The 17,944-nt window shown below is 31.6% G+C and overlaps 1 protein-coding gene across 1 annotated transcript; it reads right to left on the reverse strand.

Moving 5' to 3' along the window:
- Positions 1 to 2,210: 2,210 nt before the first annotated feature.
- On the reverse strand, positions 2,211 to 10,180 carry LOC143082301 (uncharacterized). The gene is made up of 9 exons (XM_076257926.1): positions 9,722 to 10,180; positions 8,910 to 9,233; positions 7,076 to 7,366; positions 6,500 to 6,592; positions 5,344 to 5,371; positions 4,189 to 4,226; positions 3,561 to 3,734; positions 3,070 to 3,128; positions 2,211 to 2,471 (listed from the first exon to the last, which is right to left on the reverse strand). Exons 1-9 carry the CDS (start codon positions 10,041 to 10,043, stop codon positions 2,253 to 2,255), a joined length of 1,548 nt encoding a protein of 515 aa, XP_076114041.1. The 5' UTR covers positions 10,044 to 10,180; the 3' UTR covers positions 2,211 to 2,252.
- Positions 10,181 to 17,944: the final 7,764 nt, after the last annotated feature.

A 17,944-nucleotide genomic window follows, 5' to 3' on the forward strand; every position in this document is an offset into this window, starting at 1 on the left:
GTTCTTCTCATATATGTTATGATGGTATGATACTCAACCCCTAACGGGAAGGATTGTGCCTGATATTCATATGATGAAATCATAATCTTTCAATCAGTTTAATTGAAGTCTGGCATGTCAGTTAACTGCTAGTAGTCTGTTGTTATTTATGTATTATTGTCATTTTGTTTATTTTCTTTGGTTACATCTTCTGACATCAGACTCGGACTTCTCTTGAACTGATTTTAATGTGCGAATTGTTATGCGTTTACTTTTCTACATTGGCTAGATGTATTAGGGGAGGGTTGAGATCTCATAAACATGTTTAACCCCGCCACATTTTTGCGCCTGTCCCAAGTCAGGAGCCTCTGGCCTTTGTTAGTCTTGTATCATTTTAATTTTAATTTCTTGTGTACAATTTGGAAATTAGTATGGCGTTCATTATCACTGAAATAGTATATATTTGTTTAGGGGCCAGCTGAAGGACGCCTCCAGGTGCGGGAATTTTTTGCTACATTGCAGACCTGTTGGTGACCTTCTGCTGTTGTTTTTTCTATGGTCGGGTTGTTGTCTCTTTGACACATTCCCCATTTCCATTCTCAATTTTATCACATAAGTACAAATTTGAATCTAAGAAAGTCACTTGCAAGAATAGAGGATGGCATTGTGGTTACTACAATTGAAATATATCCCTTGTACTTTGTGAAATACATAAAGGTCACTTCACTCTTTATTACTCGTTAAATATTCTATGGGTAACTTCCCTTTTTGTCCCTTTTTGAATCCTTTACTTTAGTAGCTTCCTTTTTCCTTGTTAGCAGAGCCTTCTGTAAAGTTAATCATGATATGAAATGAACGATCTGGAACATAGGAATTGGAAGAAACACACTTTATATACATGCGCTGCTGGAATTATTCTACATAGAAATGAGCAGTTCCCAAAGGAGAAGTGAAATCTTCTCTTTTTTGCTGAGTTTGTATTTTTTTGTTTAAGTTTTGCTAACTGTTTGTCTTCTGATTGATTTTTATTTTGTGACATGGAAGTGCAAGTTTGTTTGAAGGTTGGATACTTATGCGTCTATTCAGTTCTAGGTGTAAGTCAAAATATCACCTAACTGTATTTGTGCATCCTTTTGTCGTGTTCGATGTGATAGTTGCGTTTGAAATAATCATCAAACGTTGAATTATTTAGAGAAGACATCATCTTTATCACTGAACATAAAGGATAATGTTTAAGTCTACCTTCGAAACTTTATAAATGTTTCTTTATGTTTGGAATGGGGACTTCAACAATGAACAAAGACCATACGACATAGTATAGGCCCCGAAACGACAAATATAAACAAAATAAAACCAGAAAACTAATGGCATAATGTATATACAAAATAATATACGTAAAAAATTATGCGGCAGAGAAACAGAGCAACAAACGAAAATCACTGAATTATAGAGTCCTGACATGAGACTGGCACACACACATTGATTGTGCTAGTGTTAAACATGTTATCGGGATCGCAACCCTCCCTATAACTGACAGTGGTGTAACATTACAACACAAGAACTAACTATACAAATCAGCTGAAAAGGGCTAAACCTACCAGATAGTCACATAAGAGAGACGAAAGATATAAGAGAGACATTCAAACTCATAGATCGAAAATAAAAAAAAAACGCCATGGCTTAAAAAAGAAAAAGACAAACAGACAAATTCAAGTACACAAGACACAACATAGAAAACTAAAATCTAAGCAACACGAATCCCACCAAAAACTTAGGTGATATCAGGTACTCCGAAAGGGCAGATCCTGATCTACATCTGGCATCCGTTGTTCTTATGTTATGAAAAATCCGGTAAATAGTCTAATTCTTTAGTTCACATTTGTAAAAAGGAAACGTGATTGTAGTTATATTGACATAAGGAACATATCCGATATCATCTGTGAAACGGATATTCAAAAACAGTCAATTAAGTCGTGATGGCGTCAGTTAAATTTACGAAGGGAATTCGACGATTGACAGTTTCAAGTTTATGGAGTATTATGTATTATGTTGACGACTGATGTTACTGACATATAATTAGAAATTAAACTTCTTCTGGTTTGTTTGTATGTGTACGAGAGTAAGGATTGTTCTGTGTTTTCAAAACAGAAGGTATAACATTTTGAATGGTGGTTCATTTAATACACTCGTTTGAATATATATAACTTGGGAACTGTAAGCAACGGCACACAACTGGTATTTATAAATTTAATTTTCATTTTGGAAGCATGTCTCTAGTCACTTTCATTCTTAGTTTTAACCCATGATGAGACATCATCAAAATCACTAGTGTTGTCATCACTTGATTCATCGTCTGTGTATGGTAAAGCTACAGCTTTGACTGACAGGTCAACATCAGCATACACGGTTTTATTATTGGATCCATGAATCACAAATCTTGGACCTTCGCTGGGACAGAAGACAATCTCAGAATAGTTAAGAACAGGGTCACCCTGCAGATAGATAAGAAACATGGTTTCTTTAAATCAAATCATATCATTATTTATTTAGTTATTTGTTATTTATTGTATCATTTTATTAAACTTAGTAAGGTTGTGTGTCTTATGTATTCCACCCATTTTTATTTGTTATTGATATGTAAACAGAAAACATCGTCTTCTACCTTATTGCACTATGCATTGCTTCTACCTGTATCAGAAATATCAAAAATATCAAATTGTTGTAATACAAAAGGTTGAAACTTACCAAACCAAACCAAACCGTACAATGACCAGAACAATTTGTAGGTAAATCTACCCTTATCATCATGACTCTCAGTCACAATTACATGATAAGCCGAAAAATAGTGGACAAGTTAAATACGCATCGCAGTATTGTTAACGTTACTTTTTTTTAATTCTTCTACATCAAGAGACTCCTAAACCTTAATTTAACTCTTTACAATTGTTTAAGAAAACAGTATATCTGATTTCAGTTCTATTTTGGTTTAAAACGAGTATGAGTCAATCGGTTATGATTAAACACTTCTTTGATAATTTTGTGAATGCCAATCATAAAACTTTATAATGTACGCTTATTAAAAGCTCATACCTGAATTGTGATTGCATTGTGTTCTCCTTTATTCAATAAATTGGCACTTTTGCCTGTCACTGTAAGGAAAAGAGTGAACATTTTTTTTTTATTAAATATGGCGTAACTAGTTTCCTACACACATTCTTTCCGATATTTTACAGTAAAGAAAAGTTCTGCTGATTTTTTACATGCATTTTTCTTGAAGTTAATGTAATCACAGTAGGTTGTATTCATTTATATCTTTTATATCGTTGTTATTGTGTCCTATAACGAATTGTGGTGATGGTAGAATGTCTATGATTGCTATTTCTTTATTGTCTTTCTCTTTTTTGGACTTGAGCTGATTTTAATCTTTACCTTCGTTTTTAAATAGTGAAGAGTTATGTTGAAGGACATACGGTGATCTATAGTTGTTAGTTCTGTGTCATTTGGTGTCTTGTGGAAAGTTGTCTCATTGGCCATCATACCACATTTTCTTTTTTTATATTAATATGTAAATTATGCATTACAATTCTCAAAGTCTTCTTCGTCATCACTGTCTGAGCATTGTGCTGAATACGAAACAACAGCACCGTATTGTGGTATGGTGTCAGTTCGGTCAATCGTGGAATAACCATCTCCTCCTCCCACTCCTGATAAATTGATTCCCTCTTGTGATTGGTAGAGTACATTATCAACATGATCTAGACATAAATTATAATTTGAACATTAAAAGTTGTATCGTGAAAAAGATAGAAGCCATATATTACATCTTAAATATAGCAATGACACGGTGACCTATAGTTGTTAATGTCTGTGTCATTTTGGTCTTTTGTGGATAGTTGTCTCATTGGCAATCATACCACATCTTCTTTTTTTTTTATATATTATACAAAAACAACAATTATAAATAAGATATTTTTTCATGACCAAATAAATATATTGGTATTGTTTGGACCGAAGTATGTCAGTGAATCAAATGTTAATAGATTAACTTAGATATATTTAACACGACTTATAAGAATTTTTGGTATTCTATTCTCTGCAACTTTGTTTTCAGTCCGTTAGTAGATTGTAACACTTGAAAAATAGATGAACTCTAATCACATGTCAGCGACACATCAATAAGATATATCAAAGATATAAAAACGAACTTACATTGATTTCCAAGGGGATGAATCACTTCGTCTTCGTCTCTAGACAAGAAAAAAAAGTAAGATCACAAAAATACTGAACTTAGAGGAAAATCTATTCGGAAAGTCCATAATCACATGGCAAAATCAAATAACAAAACGCATCAAAAACGAATGGACAAGAACTGTCATATTCCTGACTTGGTACAGGCATTTTCAATTGTAGAAAATGGTGGATTAAACCTGGTTTTATAGCGCTAACCCTCTCACTTTGATGACAGTCTCGTGAAATTCAAATTCAATACATCAATGAAGTAGTGATTCTACTTTTACCGAAACCTTAAAACTGTTTGCAACATGTGACATTTTATATGTAAGTTACTTGTTGTTCTGGATCCGAGAATCACAAACATTTATACGTATCCGACATTAAAGCAACATGCTAGATTTCTTATTGCTGAGTTGTAAACATTTTTTACTTGGACCTTAAGGTAGAAAGGGTGTCTTCCTTCATCTTGGATTTTGAAATACCAGAGAACATCGGTCTAGATCTTTGATAAAATGTGCAAATTTTTGTGAGTAGTAGGTAAGAAATTTCGTTCAATATAGAAAATGACATGTTTTATCATATTGATGGTTGTATTTTACAAAAAAAAAAAACTGAAACATTTATTTGATTCAATTTTTTCAAACTTTGCCACATAAGGGAAGGCAACTCAAATATCAAGGCAGATAATTCAGATAAAGGTACTTTTACAATAGATCGTGTTAGAAATTTCTCTATTTTATTATGTAGCACGAAAATGGGTCCGGTGACCTCATGTTTTCTTTTTCTTATCTGATCTTTAAACATACTTTTAAAGCTATCTTTTCATATCTTATCTCAAAATTCTATGGTGCAGTTTTTGTTTTTGTTTTATTGTTTTCCATGCATAATCTATACAAAATCTGTCAATTTTGAACATCCTGTAGCATGAAAATAAGCCCCGTGACCAATTCTTTTTATTATTTTATTTTTAAAAGCATGATGTAAACTACATTTGGCAAATTATTAAAAAATTCTATGGATTATAATTATTACTATAGACACACCATCTACTTTAACTCGAAACTTAAATGTATGACATTATATATACTGAAGGCTTCTTTGATGATATTGCTTTACAATATAAATACTTACTCATGATTTGAATTTTGTTTTGCCTTCCCTGCAAAATTGGTTCACGACAATTATTAGTTATGATAGCACTGCTTTTTTTAAAATGAAATGACTTGCACTGTTCACTGAAATGTCTGATTATTTTAGATTTGATGCAACTTTTTAGCAAAATGTTGGCGCTGTTATAAACAACGCACATTATTCTTTTTTATTCTACATGTATATATAAATGTGGTATGATGCCAATGAGACAACTCTCAACAAGAGATCAAGTGATACAGAAAATTGTAAAATAAATAGAACAATAATCATATGACGACATAACAGGTTCCTCCCTGCTAATATCCTTATTCTGAGATGTACTGTTCATCAAATCCACTTTATAACATGGAACGGATTAAATAATGTTTGCATGGACAAATGCGTATATCGGATTTCTGTTTATGTTATGTTCAAAATCAAGTAGAGATGGCAAGGCGACGTTTCCGTGCTTCTTTGCCATAATGATGATTCACTGATTTACATTATTAGTGCAGTACAAATATGTTTTCCAATACACTATTTATGAATTAACCTTTAAATGAATATCAATACTTCTTTAATCAAAGAGGTTGATATAATGCATGCATTGCAAAAGACGCTTAGTCTGTCGATGCATCAAGTTCTCGGCCATACAACTTCAATAAATACTCCCAGTACAAAATTTGCATGAGAAAACTTCATTCAACACTCAATAAGTTGAGTCTGGGTGCGATAACTATATTTATGACAGCAAGGCAAAACATAAACAATGCATTAGGTATTTAGAGAACATATTTAGTTATCCAAGGACTGAGTAAAGTTTATAGTCGAGATATTCGACCTTACGGTCATAAAAACGATCAGTTTAAAGAATTGTGATTCAGGAATCAACAAATCTAAAATACTAGGTTTGATGATAAGAGATTCTGCACTTTTCTTTCAGATTTGTTTCATCCTAATCGATTGACGACTATCACCATCAATTACACATTGTTCACTATACTTTTAAGATATTATTAAAACGACACTGGTAAAAATTAAGGTAAATGTACTCATTTTTGTTTTGCTTCTAAAATCGAATAACATGCGATTATATGTTAATGAAAAACTGTATCCTACTTCAAAAGACATGACAAAAAGCTACATACAAACTTACATTTGTTATGAAAAACGGCCACAGTGAAAATAGTCAAAATACAAACTACACACAAAATAGCTGAAACATATTCACCAGATAACCTGGACGTGTCTGTAAAACAAAAGAACTGTATATGTAAATGAGTAGTGCACTATATTCAACTGTCTTCAAAAATATTTTTCTAAAATGTTGGTTATTTAAAATTATCATACCATTTGAATATGTAAATTAGTTTGTATCACAAAAGAATAATCTATTGTTTAGTTGCACGCCTAATAAGATTACACTAAAATAATGAATAAGGGAGTTTCCTTTTAGAATTTTCCCCGGAGTTCAGTATTTTTCTGATTTTATTTTTTAAGCAATAACCTATAACCATGATAAACAAAAGTTATTCTTAACTGTGCTCAATGTAGGCACATATTGTATTCATCCAGAACCAAACACGTCTAGTTATAATTCTTTTAAATATGATAACCTCATCATTGTTATCAGTTTTATACAGAATTATAAGAGAAGTTCGAATAAAAAAAAATATAAAGTTATAAAACTGAATTGATTTTTTTTTTATTTTCTTGACTGTTTTTGTCATACCTATTGTTGTTACTTCCAAAACCTCAGTATAATTACTATGACCAAGTTTGTTTTTTGAAAACATTCGTACATAATATGTAGTCCCTGATGTCATCGAATAAAGCGTGAACAGTTGTTGTCCTTGCTTTGTGTCTACTAAAGGTCCATAGTTTGATAGTTGAACCATATCCTTGATAAACAATTCTATATAGAATTCTTGCTGATATCCACCATCAAAATTTCTGTTCCATTTAACAAATATCTTTGTAGCTGTTGTTGCTAAAGTCACGTTGTATGGGCTCAATGGTAAACCTTAGAACAAAGACAAATAATAAGTTAAAACAACAACATTTGAGCAAATTGGCGTCTCGTCAAAATAAAGACGTATAGCCGATGGGATGGATTTTATTTTTCATTTAAAAGAAAGAAATTGAATTTGTCACACAAAGTACCCTATATGCAGTGGAACTTTTTTTTTATCTTACCTCCTATACATTTCTATGATTATGATTGGTTAAAAGCGTCCGCATGAATGCTATGTATATTTCATTTAAGGTTACAGGGAGACGGGGCTAATTTCATACACGGTTAGTAGTGGTGTTACGTCCCTTTATATTCCATCTTAGGTAAGAAGGGAGGCGGGGCTTATTTCATACACGGTTAGTAGTGGTGTTACGTCCCTTTATAAAAACAAAACGGTACTGAGCAAAAATCTTAAAGGTTTCAACAGATGAATAAATTGATGATAAAGATGAAAATAAATTCACAAAACACATTTAAACCTAAAAAGTGGTTATTGTTGGCACCTGTTTTTGTGGGATCTATGGAAGTAGTTTCTTAATAATAACAGTATTGAAGACTTGCTCATTTTGATAGGTCACTAGTCTAAATTTCACACGTTAAGATAGTCGGTAAGATAAATTCGTTACATAGTGTGCAAGTGAGCTCACCCCATATGGAATTCACTGACCCCATATATACCGTATTAAGTCACTAGCTCACTATGTAACTAATGATATTGGTTAGACTTGCTAGCAGCCGGAGGAATATTGTATATCGAATAACGAAAAACGAATCGGGCGCTAACTTCAGAAACATTTTTACTGATGCACTATATTGCCTGTGTAATGTTTTGTCATTTCGCTCTTTAACTACTATGGTTTTTGCGTTCCTGGTAAAGGCGAATACAGAAAAGCTCTTTGGACGCATGAAATGTACAGAATGATGTTTTAAGTAGATTTGTTTGCATAATGATGGACACTAAATTGTGCAAACACAGAGATCCGGAAGTCGGATATATTTAAACATAGTCGGAGCAATAACAAATGGAATGCAAAGGTAATAAGTCTTCACCAAATCCGAATAAAATTGTTGTTTAAAGAAAGCAAAATAGGAATATACTCATACTAATTAATTACACACTAAGCAATCATTGATGTTTTAATAGATGGACTATTATCAAATGATTGCTGTATATCCTGTTTGACGTAATTTACCATGATTTCATGGACATTTTATTAAGTGGGAACATATTGCTAAGTTGATGCTTAATAGATGAGTTGCTGATTACATGTCTTCTTATGCAAATGTCTAGTCATTAGTCAATAAATGGTGCTAACAGAGAGATCAGGAGTCGGCAGTTAAACATGGTCGTCGTGACAACAATAGGAATGCAAAGGTAATAAGTCTAAACCAAATCCGAATAAAATTATTTTTAAAAGAAATCAAACTAGGAATTTACTCACACAAATCAATAATACACTAAATAATCATGGATTTTTCAATAGATGGACTAATTATTTCAATAGTATACAAGAGTCCAAAGTCAAAAATTAAAAGAAGAATATTTGCTTACTTGCTGACTGTAAAGTAAAATGGTAAGTGGTGTTCCCATAACGACTCACAGCAGTTGCAGTATAATTTCCAAAATCATCTCGTGTTAAGGGTTTAGTCTTTATTTTAACGTTGAAACCCTCAACATAAATGGTCCTTCCATAAATAACAACAGATATGTTGTACTGCCTTTTAATTTCACTGACAACACATTTTTGTTGATTAAAATTGTCTTTAATAACAATATCAACTCCATCTAAGCTGTACACTTCAAAGTTCAAAATTGTCGTTCGTGCAAATGTTCCATATTTTGATGCTTGAATCTTATTTCCGAAAATTGGAGGTCCTGAAAGAGAGAGAAGTATGTTTCAAACGTTTACTTTTAATCAATATCTAGCACTGATTGCATTTATACATATTTGCAATGTTAGTGTTTCATAAAATGAAGCACTTGAACCTAAATAACTATCCGCTTTCTTTTTACTGATTACACTAACCATTTATAATTGGCTTTAAACGACAAAAGCATTAGTTGCTGAAATCATTCCACGCTTCATTAACAGTATGACGTGTCCGCGACTAGACTAACATTCAAAACCTACGTAATACAATCATGTACTATTACTTTCCTTAAGATATATCTGATAAAGAGAGACGAAGTACAATACCAAAGGGATATTCAAACTCATGATAATAATACGATAGGTTGCCTCTTCTATAGATACTTTAACTTTTATTTGCAAAATATGTATGTATATTCATCTTAAGTTCTAAAATATTATGTCAGTGTTAGGAATGTCCATAGCCCCTGTGTTACATATTAACAAATCCTACCATTACAACTGATATCTGTTTGTCCTGTTTGACGTAATGTTCCATTGCGACCAATGATGCCATTACTAACTGAGCAAATATAAATCCCAGTGTCCTGTAATGTATTTTCTTGTCTTGTTTGATTTAAAATCAAATTTCCATTATGATCTCCATTTAAAAATCTGATATGCTGACCAGTATTTGATGTATGTTCCCAGGGTTCAAAAGTATATACGTTTGGTAATCCTTGTGGCATACAGTCTAGCTTTAGAGCATTAGGCATTCGTGAAACCTTTATATGTACTACTGGTGGATCTAAAATATGAAGTTTTAGCTCATACATTTTTATAAGAAAAAAAGATGTTTTTTAAAGATTTTTTTGATACAGCGAAAAAAATGGATAAATGAAGAAAGGTGTTGAAAGTTTCATGAAAATTGTATTTAAGGGTAAAAATATTGATACATGTATGTTGATGCTTATTAGATATGTAGGTGATAATATACATTTTAGATAAAACAAAATCTTGTCATTATTTATGTGTTGTGAACTTAAGAAATATATATAGTGACATAACTTTATTGGTAACTTTTATAGGTTTTTGTACAGTTCGAACATCTTGAAATAATGATATCTTATTTGTGGTCGTATCGTATTTTTCAATAAATAACTAAAAAAAAAACCGGTAATGGGATTAAGCAAATGTCATCTGTGGTCATAAATTATCAATTTATTTTATTCATGAATAAAACTCTATAAAAACAAATATCATTGGTGTAGTTTTTGAAAAAAAATTGTCTTTGGTTAATAGTAATATCACATTTTTGGATGCCTTATTTTAGTCAGCAAATGAACATTAAAACCGGTGTGAATCTTATCAAAACTTAAATTCGGCAGACTAAATCTCGAATTAAAATAAACAGCAGTACAATTCTTCAATCTTGCACCTATTGTTAATTTGGTAATTACTTTTAATTGAAACATTCATCATTTTCAATGATATGATGCATAATCTAATATGAGCTATTCAACGTTTTCTTTTTGACTTTGAGGAGTTGTGATATTTTCGGGAGGTGAAGTTTGGTGTAGTTTGGCTGCTATTTACATGCCGTATAACTAACATCTCATTTAAATAAGTTATCATATCATATACTTACATTGAACAGTTATATTAATGACGCCGATCCCAGTTCCTATCTCGTTTATGACCTTACATATAAATGTACCAGCGTGTGTTTTCGTTACTGGGTATATCTCTAATGTTCTGTGATCTCTATATGCAATAATGCTTTCATCCAAAGTATTGCTAATGTGATGCCATGATATATTGTGTTGATTGGGATAACAAGAGAAAAGGCATGTCAACATTAAATTCTTCCCTTCTTCAAGAGTTAGCTGTGTGCCCTCTAGTAATCTTACTCTTGGTTTATCTAAACAAAAAATATTGAAAAACAGAGAAATAAAATGAATTGACTAAACGGTTTCTATGAGTTAAACCATACGAATAATTTAATAATCATTCCTACAAAATATATTCAATGCTTTTTGAAACAACCGAACAGCCGTTATTTACAACAAAATTTAGATAGTAGCCAAATGTGTTTATAAATTGATTAATTCGTAAATGTGTTTTGTAAGATGACACAAAATGAGGCTTACTTTCAATTGAGTAATGCATTAAGAATTTCATGAGTAACGTAAACATTATTGTCCAAATTTTCAAATAAATTTCTGAGCATAAGTTTTTTGAAAAAGCCTATACTTATTGCATAACATGTTAACGATTATGTACATACATTTAACAACAAGGTGTACTTTGGATATCAACGGAACATTCATTTGATGGTTAATTGCTTTGCAAGTGAAATTGATGCGAGGCTTGTTATAAGTCAGACGTAAAGAATGGCTGATGCTTCCAGGTCCTCCTTCTATTGATAATCCGTCAGATGATTGAAGAGATAACGTTTCTGGTGGATCTCCACTGTCAACTAAGCAGATTAATGTTATATCACTTTCTTCTTTGCCTGATATATAGCCTTCGTTCACGTTTAAGAATCGTATATTTGAAGGGTATCCTATAATAGTAACTAATTTTTAAAACAGCAAAAAAACAACAAACTGAATGAACAGGCATTTACTTATAAGAGATGTCAATTATTAATAAGGTTGTTTGAGAACTATCGTTTTGTACATAAACTACACAATATCAAATTTACATTTCAATTCCTTAATGGAAAACCTTAATAAACATAACGTTTTTTTAAAAGGATGGCCACGGTGACCGAATGGTCAACAAAGTTCATCTTCTATATTAAAAGCCAGTCAAGATTGAGGTTAACAATGTGTTCGGCTGCTATCTAAATTTACGTGAATTGCCAGTTCTCCTGACGAAAATTGATATTTTCCCAAGCGTTCTGGCTTTCCTCGCCAAAATAAATCCTCCACGATATACCCCCATGTGCTTCAAATCATATTAAACACCAACGATCGTCATCATCAATCAGTCATTATAATATAAAACTGCTAAGCAGCACAATACAATATTTGCAATCCCTAAATAAAATTAAAAAAAATACATGGCAAAGAATAAGACGACATTAATTTACCAATGCTAGAATCATATAAATAAACATGAATTAATGAGTGACAAATTAAGAAACAAACCAACAAAGAGATTTGCATCAACTCTTAAAGTGGGGAGTGGGGATAGGCTTCGCTATAGATTAAGCGTCACCCTCTATGCATGTCCCTTCCGCAAAGGCGAATTCACAATCAGTTAAAATGTTACAATCAGCAATATGATACAATCGGGAAAATGACAGATCATACGATTATGATGCTATAAAAAAATTAAAGAGCTAGACCATGAAAACATTTCGCAAGTAAGTTAACCCACTGACATATGGAATGAAATATTAGAAAAAACAACTCACGTATTTAAAAGAAACCACAAAAATCAATTCACTTCAATATAGCTTTCTGACTACCAAAAAGACAGTATGTACAAGCTATACTTCAAATCTGTTTCACAAAATTAACATTTATTTACAACATAAAATATGGTGTATGACAAACATGACGATTTCATTTTTGGCATTGTGCCCTCGAGCTCTGTATACTAGTATAATAAGAAACTCTCCGTTCTTTCTACTACAGGTATAGATTACCTTAGCCGTATTTGGCATAACTTTTAGGAATTTTTGGTCGTCAATGCTATTCAAACTTCGTACTTTATTTGGCCTTTTAAACATCTTTTGATTCGAGCGTCATTGATGAGTATTTTGTAGACAAAACGTGCGTCTGGTGTAAATATATAATTTTGGTCCTGGTATCTATGATGAGTTTATTTGCAACCACTATGTCGATGCCCTTGCTGGTAGAGATTTATTTCCCCGAGGGTATAACCAGCCCAGTAGTCAGCACTTCTGTATTTCTACAGTTTATTGTGTGATTTTTTGATTTTTCAGAACTCTCCCCAAAACAAGCCATGTTTAACCCGGTCATATTTGCCGTTGTTTTATGTCTTCCATATTTGTTTTTCGTTTTGTTCTACATCACGTCATAAATTTCCTCTTTAGGATTTTTTTCATTTTCCATGTTGCGGTCTTTCATAGGCGACTGTATTACATTGTTTCGTCTCATTGTTCATGTTGTTGAAGGCTATATGGTGTCATATATTTGCTTTTATCTACGTCATTTGATTTATCAAAGATAGTTGTCTCATTGGTAATTAAACGACATCTTATTTGTATATTAACACAATTGACAATTTCTAATGGTTGGATATGACAGATACATGCTGACACCAAGCTCATACGGGATAGAAGACTAGCTATATTGCTTAACCAGTATAGCCATGTCCAATACATAACATCAAGGCTAACAATACAATTACTATAATCCACTTAAAAAAAATATGATTGTATATTTTATTGCGAAAGACTAAATAAAGGCAACAGTAGTATACCGCTGTTCAATAGCAATAAATCGATTAAGCAAAAACACAAACCGGGACACAATCCAAAAGCGGAATGAATCTACTATAAGAGAAAAACAACGGAACAACAGAAACACCAAACTGCTACAAAAAAATTAGAACACACATAGAAACGGACTATTTGCCGTATTACTGACTTGGTACAGGATATTTTCATGTGGATTGACATACTTGTAATCTTTAAAGATACATCATACTCAAAACTCTTGTTGTTTTGGAAATAGCTGCATCTATATTCTCCTTCGTCATATTCTGAAATGTTCATTATCTTTAACTGGTATTTTTCTCCGCTTTTGTTTACAAGGATCCGAATACGGCCCTTGTTTTCAATGTCTGGATTGATAAAAGTTCTGTCTGCATATACTGTCAAATTTCTGTTGAGATCGCCATATAACATTCGTGACCAAGTTAATCCATTCACTGTCTTATTAGAACAGTTTAAGATCGCTTCAGATCCTATGGTTACATATATTTTGTCTTTTTGTGGAATGGCATTACTTTTACCTGTATCATAAAAATTTAAACGATGTTAAAGTCAAACATTTATTCGGAAAATGATGATTTTTTACAAATTTGTTTTATAATAAAATTTGAAGTATTTTGTTTTAATTTTCAAAAGATTCTATCTCGACATTTTTGTCTTTCGTATGTGTTTTTGTTATGTTGATTGGTGTGTTGAAACTTAGAATCTACCTCTATCAAATGATGTTTTCACTGACAAAACACACTATTGTAAAGTAATTTTGACTGCACAACGCAGAATATATCAAAATATCTAAAGAAACAATGTTTTCATGAAAAATAGTTTAATCAAGCAATGTCGTTTAACTTAAAGCAATTTTGGTGCATTACAGTAAAAAATTCAGTGTAACAAAATACTTAATCAACTTTAGTTTTCTAATTTACAATCATATAGCAATGAATTATATCAATAAGAAGCACAATTGCCCAACTAAGACGGAGCACTTTTTACTAAAAAGGAACTTTTACTTTTTTTATTTAACAATATAACACTTTATTTGTTTCAGAATTAATTAACAAATATACTGTATGACAAAAGCTTTTATATTTCAGTAAGTATCTTTTTTTCAGTGTTAAGACTATATAGGCATTTCAATGAACATGTTATAATAATATTCATAACAATTATAAGCAAGTTGTGCTTGCCATTCAAACCTGTTTACTTTGTATTGTCCACCAAAAATGTGAATTTTGTTTCTTGGTTCGATGAAAATGTACAATTGACATATTTCAGTTTTCTTTGACCTAGTGTACCGTTTATTTATTATATAAGAATTTTAAAAATATATTTCATATTGTTAAAGTACTTACAATAAAACATTCCGAAGACAAGTAAAAAAGTCGCTTTAAGTGGCATCTAAGAAAAAAATATCATTAACATATTTTTGATATAACTTTTGCGCATGCGTTATTCCAATATGTCACATTCAAAAGATATTTCCTTCATGAACGTAACAGTCAAATCGGAATAGCAATACTTTCAAAATACCATCTATTTCAAAAATATCTTATTGAACAAGTGAAAACAAATTAACTTTCCATTTCTATATAGCAAAATTCCAACAGTGCCTGCATACGGAGTATATAACTCAGTTTATACGAGAAAAGCCGTATGCCAAGTCTGCTGTTTCCTATCATGATTTCCTTAGTAGAGGGTCGCTGCGCTAACGGAATCTGTTAAACCATAATTTCTAAGTGTTGAAGTTAAAATCATCCCTTCGTAAACTTTACGGACGCCACAACTAGTTGGTTGGCCGTATGACCGAGTGTATGGAATATCCGTTTCACTGATAAAAATAATAAAGGAAACAACTAATGTGTTGTAGCTAAAATTGCATCCCCCTTTTCCGAAAATGTGCCCTACCTGACTTATCACCAGGTTAGGACTAGCATGAGCAACATGATAAATGCCACATGTGGATCTACTTTTTTCTTCAAGATCACCTGCGATTACAGTTATTTTTTGTAGGGTTCGTGTTGGTCAGTCATTAGTTTTTTATGTTGTATTTTCTGTTTTCTTTAGACATGGTGTTGTAAGTTCATATTTGACTTCTGAGTTTAGAGGTCCCTTTGGTATTTTTCGCAACTCTTGTAAAATTAAGTTGTGTAGTCTTTCTGCTTTTCATAACTTTAGGAATAAATGAAACATACTGAGATAAAGAAACAAAATAACACATCGTTTCAAGTATAAAACAGAACTTAACAAATACTAACTAGAAAGTAATCTTTATAATATAAATGCTTATTATACTTACCATCGTTGATCATAAGTGACAGGGAATGCCATAACTCATAACATTTACCGTTTGGTTTTTTATTTCAGTCAATTGCATATTTCCTTTCTCGTCCAAATTTCCTGGTTTTTTCTTTTTTTTTTTTTTTTTTTTTTTATATATATAGATTTATGAAGTTTATGTCAATCAAACTCATCGAAACAATGCTATGACTGATGTACTTTGGAAAAAATGAAGGAAATTGATCATTATTGCAGGAGTTGGACTGATGAATAAATTGACGAAATAAAATAGACGACAATATGTGAAGTGCATCAATATGAAACATAGTATATCTACTTGATGATATCCGGTTCATCAAATACACCTAATTCGAGGAAGTTTAATTGTCAAAAATGCCATTTAATGACAGTTTAACTTCAAACATCTTTCTTGAACCATCTTTTCAACATGTATTTGGACTTATACAATCCTCACTTTAATTAACAATTGTAGATTAAACAGTTTCCAAATGAAAATGATACTAGTATTTCAATAAAATGTCACAGGAGAGCCAAAAACAAAACGTTTTAGAAGAAAATACAAGAATATAATATTACTGTTTAAAATTGCGACAACATATTTTGCATTATATTCTTCATTTCAGTTACAAATCTCGTATTGTTTTAATAACGTAATTTCCCGTACGTGAGAAAAGACTCTTATTGTTTTTCAAACGATTTTGTTTCAAACAGTTTTTTGACATGCCCTCCACCCGTTTCAATTGGAGTTATCAGTACCAAATATAGACCTCATCATGAAGTATTACCAGATGAGGCTGCGTAAAATTTCATCATCCTCTGTGAGAGTTAAATCTCATTGAAGCAATTTCTATTATTTGCATTTTTCTTAAGTATCAGAGATAAAATCAAATTGAAAAAGGCAGCATGTACAAAAACAGATGGCAATATTTATAAACATAAACAATTAGTATGTTATTAACTCTTATAAGGAGTTATTTCTCTTGAAAAATTATAATCAACTTTTAAAAAAAATACTATTTCGAAAACCAGAAGTTGTAGTGACTTGAAACCTTCACCAATAATCTTTAATTCATGGGAATTTGCACCCAAAGTCAAAGGTCACTGAGTGCAAAAGAAAATGCGGTGCAATTTATAGCTTACATTTAGAGAAAACGATAAGAATTTGGTGCATACACACTGTGTATAGAATGTTCCTTTGATAAGCTATACATTTTATACATTAAGCTCAAAACTGTCCGGCGTCTGTTCAACGGTAACAACGATGTAATTTGAATGTATTAAAGTACAAACCCTCCCTCCTTTTAAACCTTGGGTAGTTGTGGAATGGCATAATACAAGAACAAACGATATGATTGTATAAGTCACGTCAAAAGGATTTAATACAAAAAAGACAACAAAGTAATATTTATAAAGACAAATACAAGAGTACTATAATGTTATTAAGATGATTAACGACGTTAGTACCAATAGTTTAAACTTCAAAACCATCGTGTATTATTTTTACAGTTGAATATTTAAAAACAAGATCTTGATACCTTCCGATAAACTTTTACCGAATTAGTTGGGAAATGTATATCTTATACGCAGGTGAAGTTGGTATATTGCTACTACGTTTGGGGCAAATTGGTAATTTCAAAATTAAAATCGTCTCAATTGTCATAGATTATGGTACTGCGATGACTGTGTATGTCATAATCGATGTGTAAGTCTAAAAATGAGACGAAGGAAGCCGTGTCTGTTGGTTTTTTTTTTATTTCTAGTTCTTGGGGTATATCAATCGAACCTAATCGGATTGTTAACGAAATGAACTTCATTAATTTATCTGAATGTGAAACTTAATGACTAGCTGGCTTCTTTTATCGTCTTGTTTTTCACAAGCGTGAGAAGGATCTACGATTCATATGAAAATAAGGAAGAGGTTGGCAAATTTTTTTTTTTTTTATGAAAGTAAGATTTACATATGTACTTTAA

Source organism: Mytilus galloprovincialis, chromosome 7, assembly GCF_965363235.1.
Source record: "Mytilus galloprovincialis chromosome 7, xbMytGall1.hap1.1, whole genome shotgun sequence".
Classification (NCBI taxonomy): Eukaryota; Metazoa; Mollusca; class Bivalvia; order Mytilida; family Mytilidae; genus Mytilus; species Mytilus galloprovincialis.

What these genes read in the sequence shown, in the direction of transcription:
- LOC143082301 (XM_076257926.1), bottom strand. Translation starts at nt 10,043, where the DNA reads ATGTATGAGCTAAAACTTCATATTTTAGATCCACCAGTAGTACATATA. An exon ending in AAACAAAATTCAAATCATGA is followed by an intron (nt 4,227 to 5,343) that starts GTAAGTATTTAT and finishes TTTCTTGTCTAG; the next exon opens with AGACGAAGACGAAGTGATTC. An exon ending in ACAATGCAATCACAATTCAG is followed by an intron (nt 2,472 to 3,069) that starts GTATGAGCTTTT and finishes ATCTATCTGCAG; the next exon opens with GGTGACCCTGTTCTTAACTA.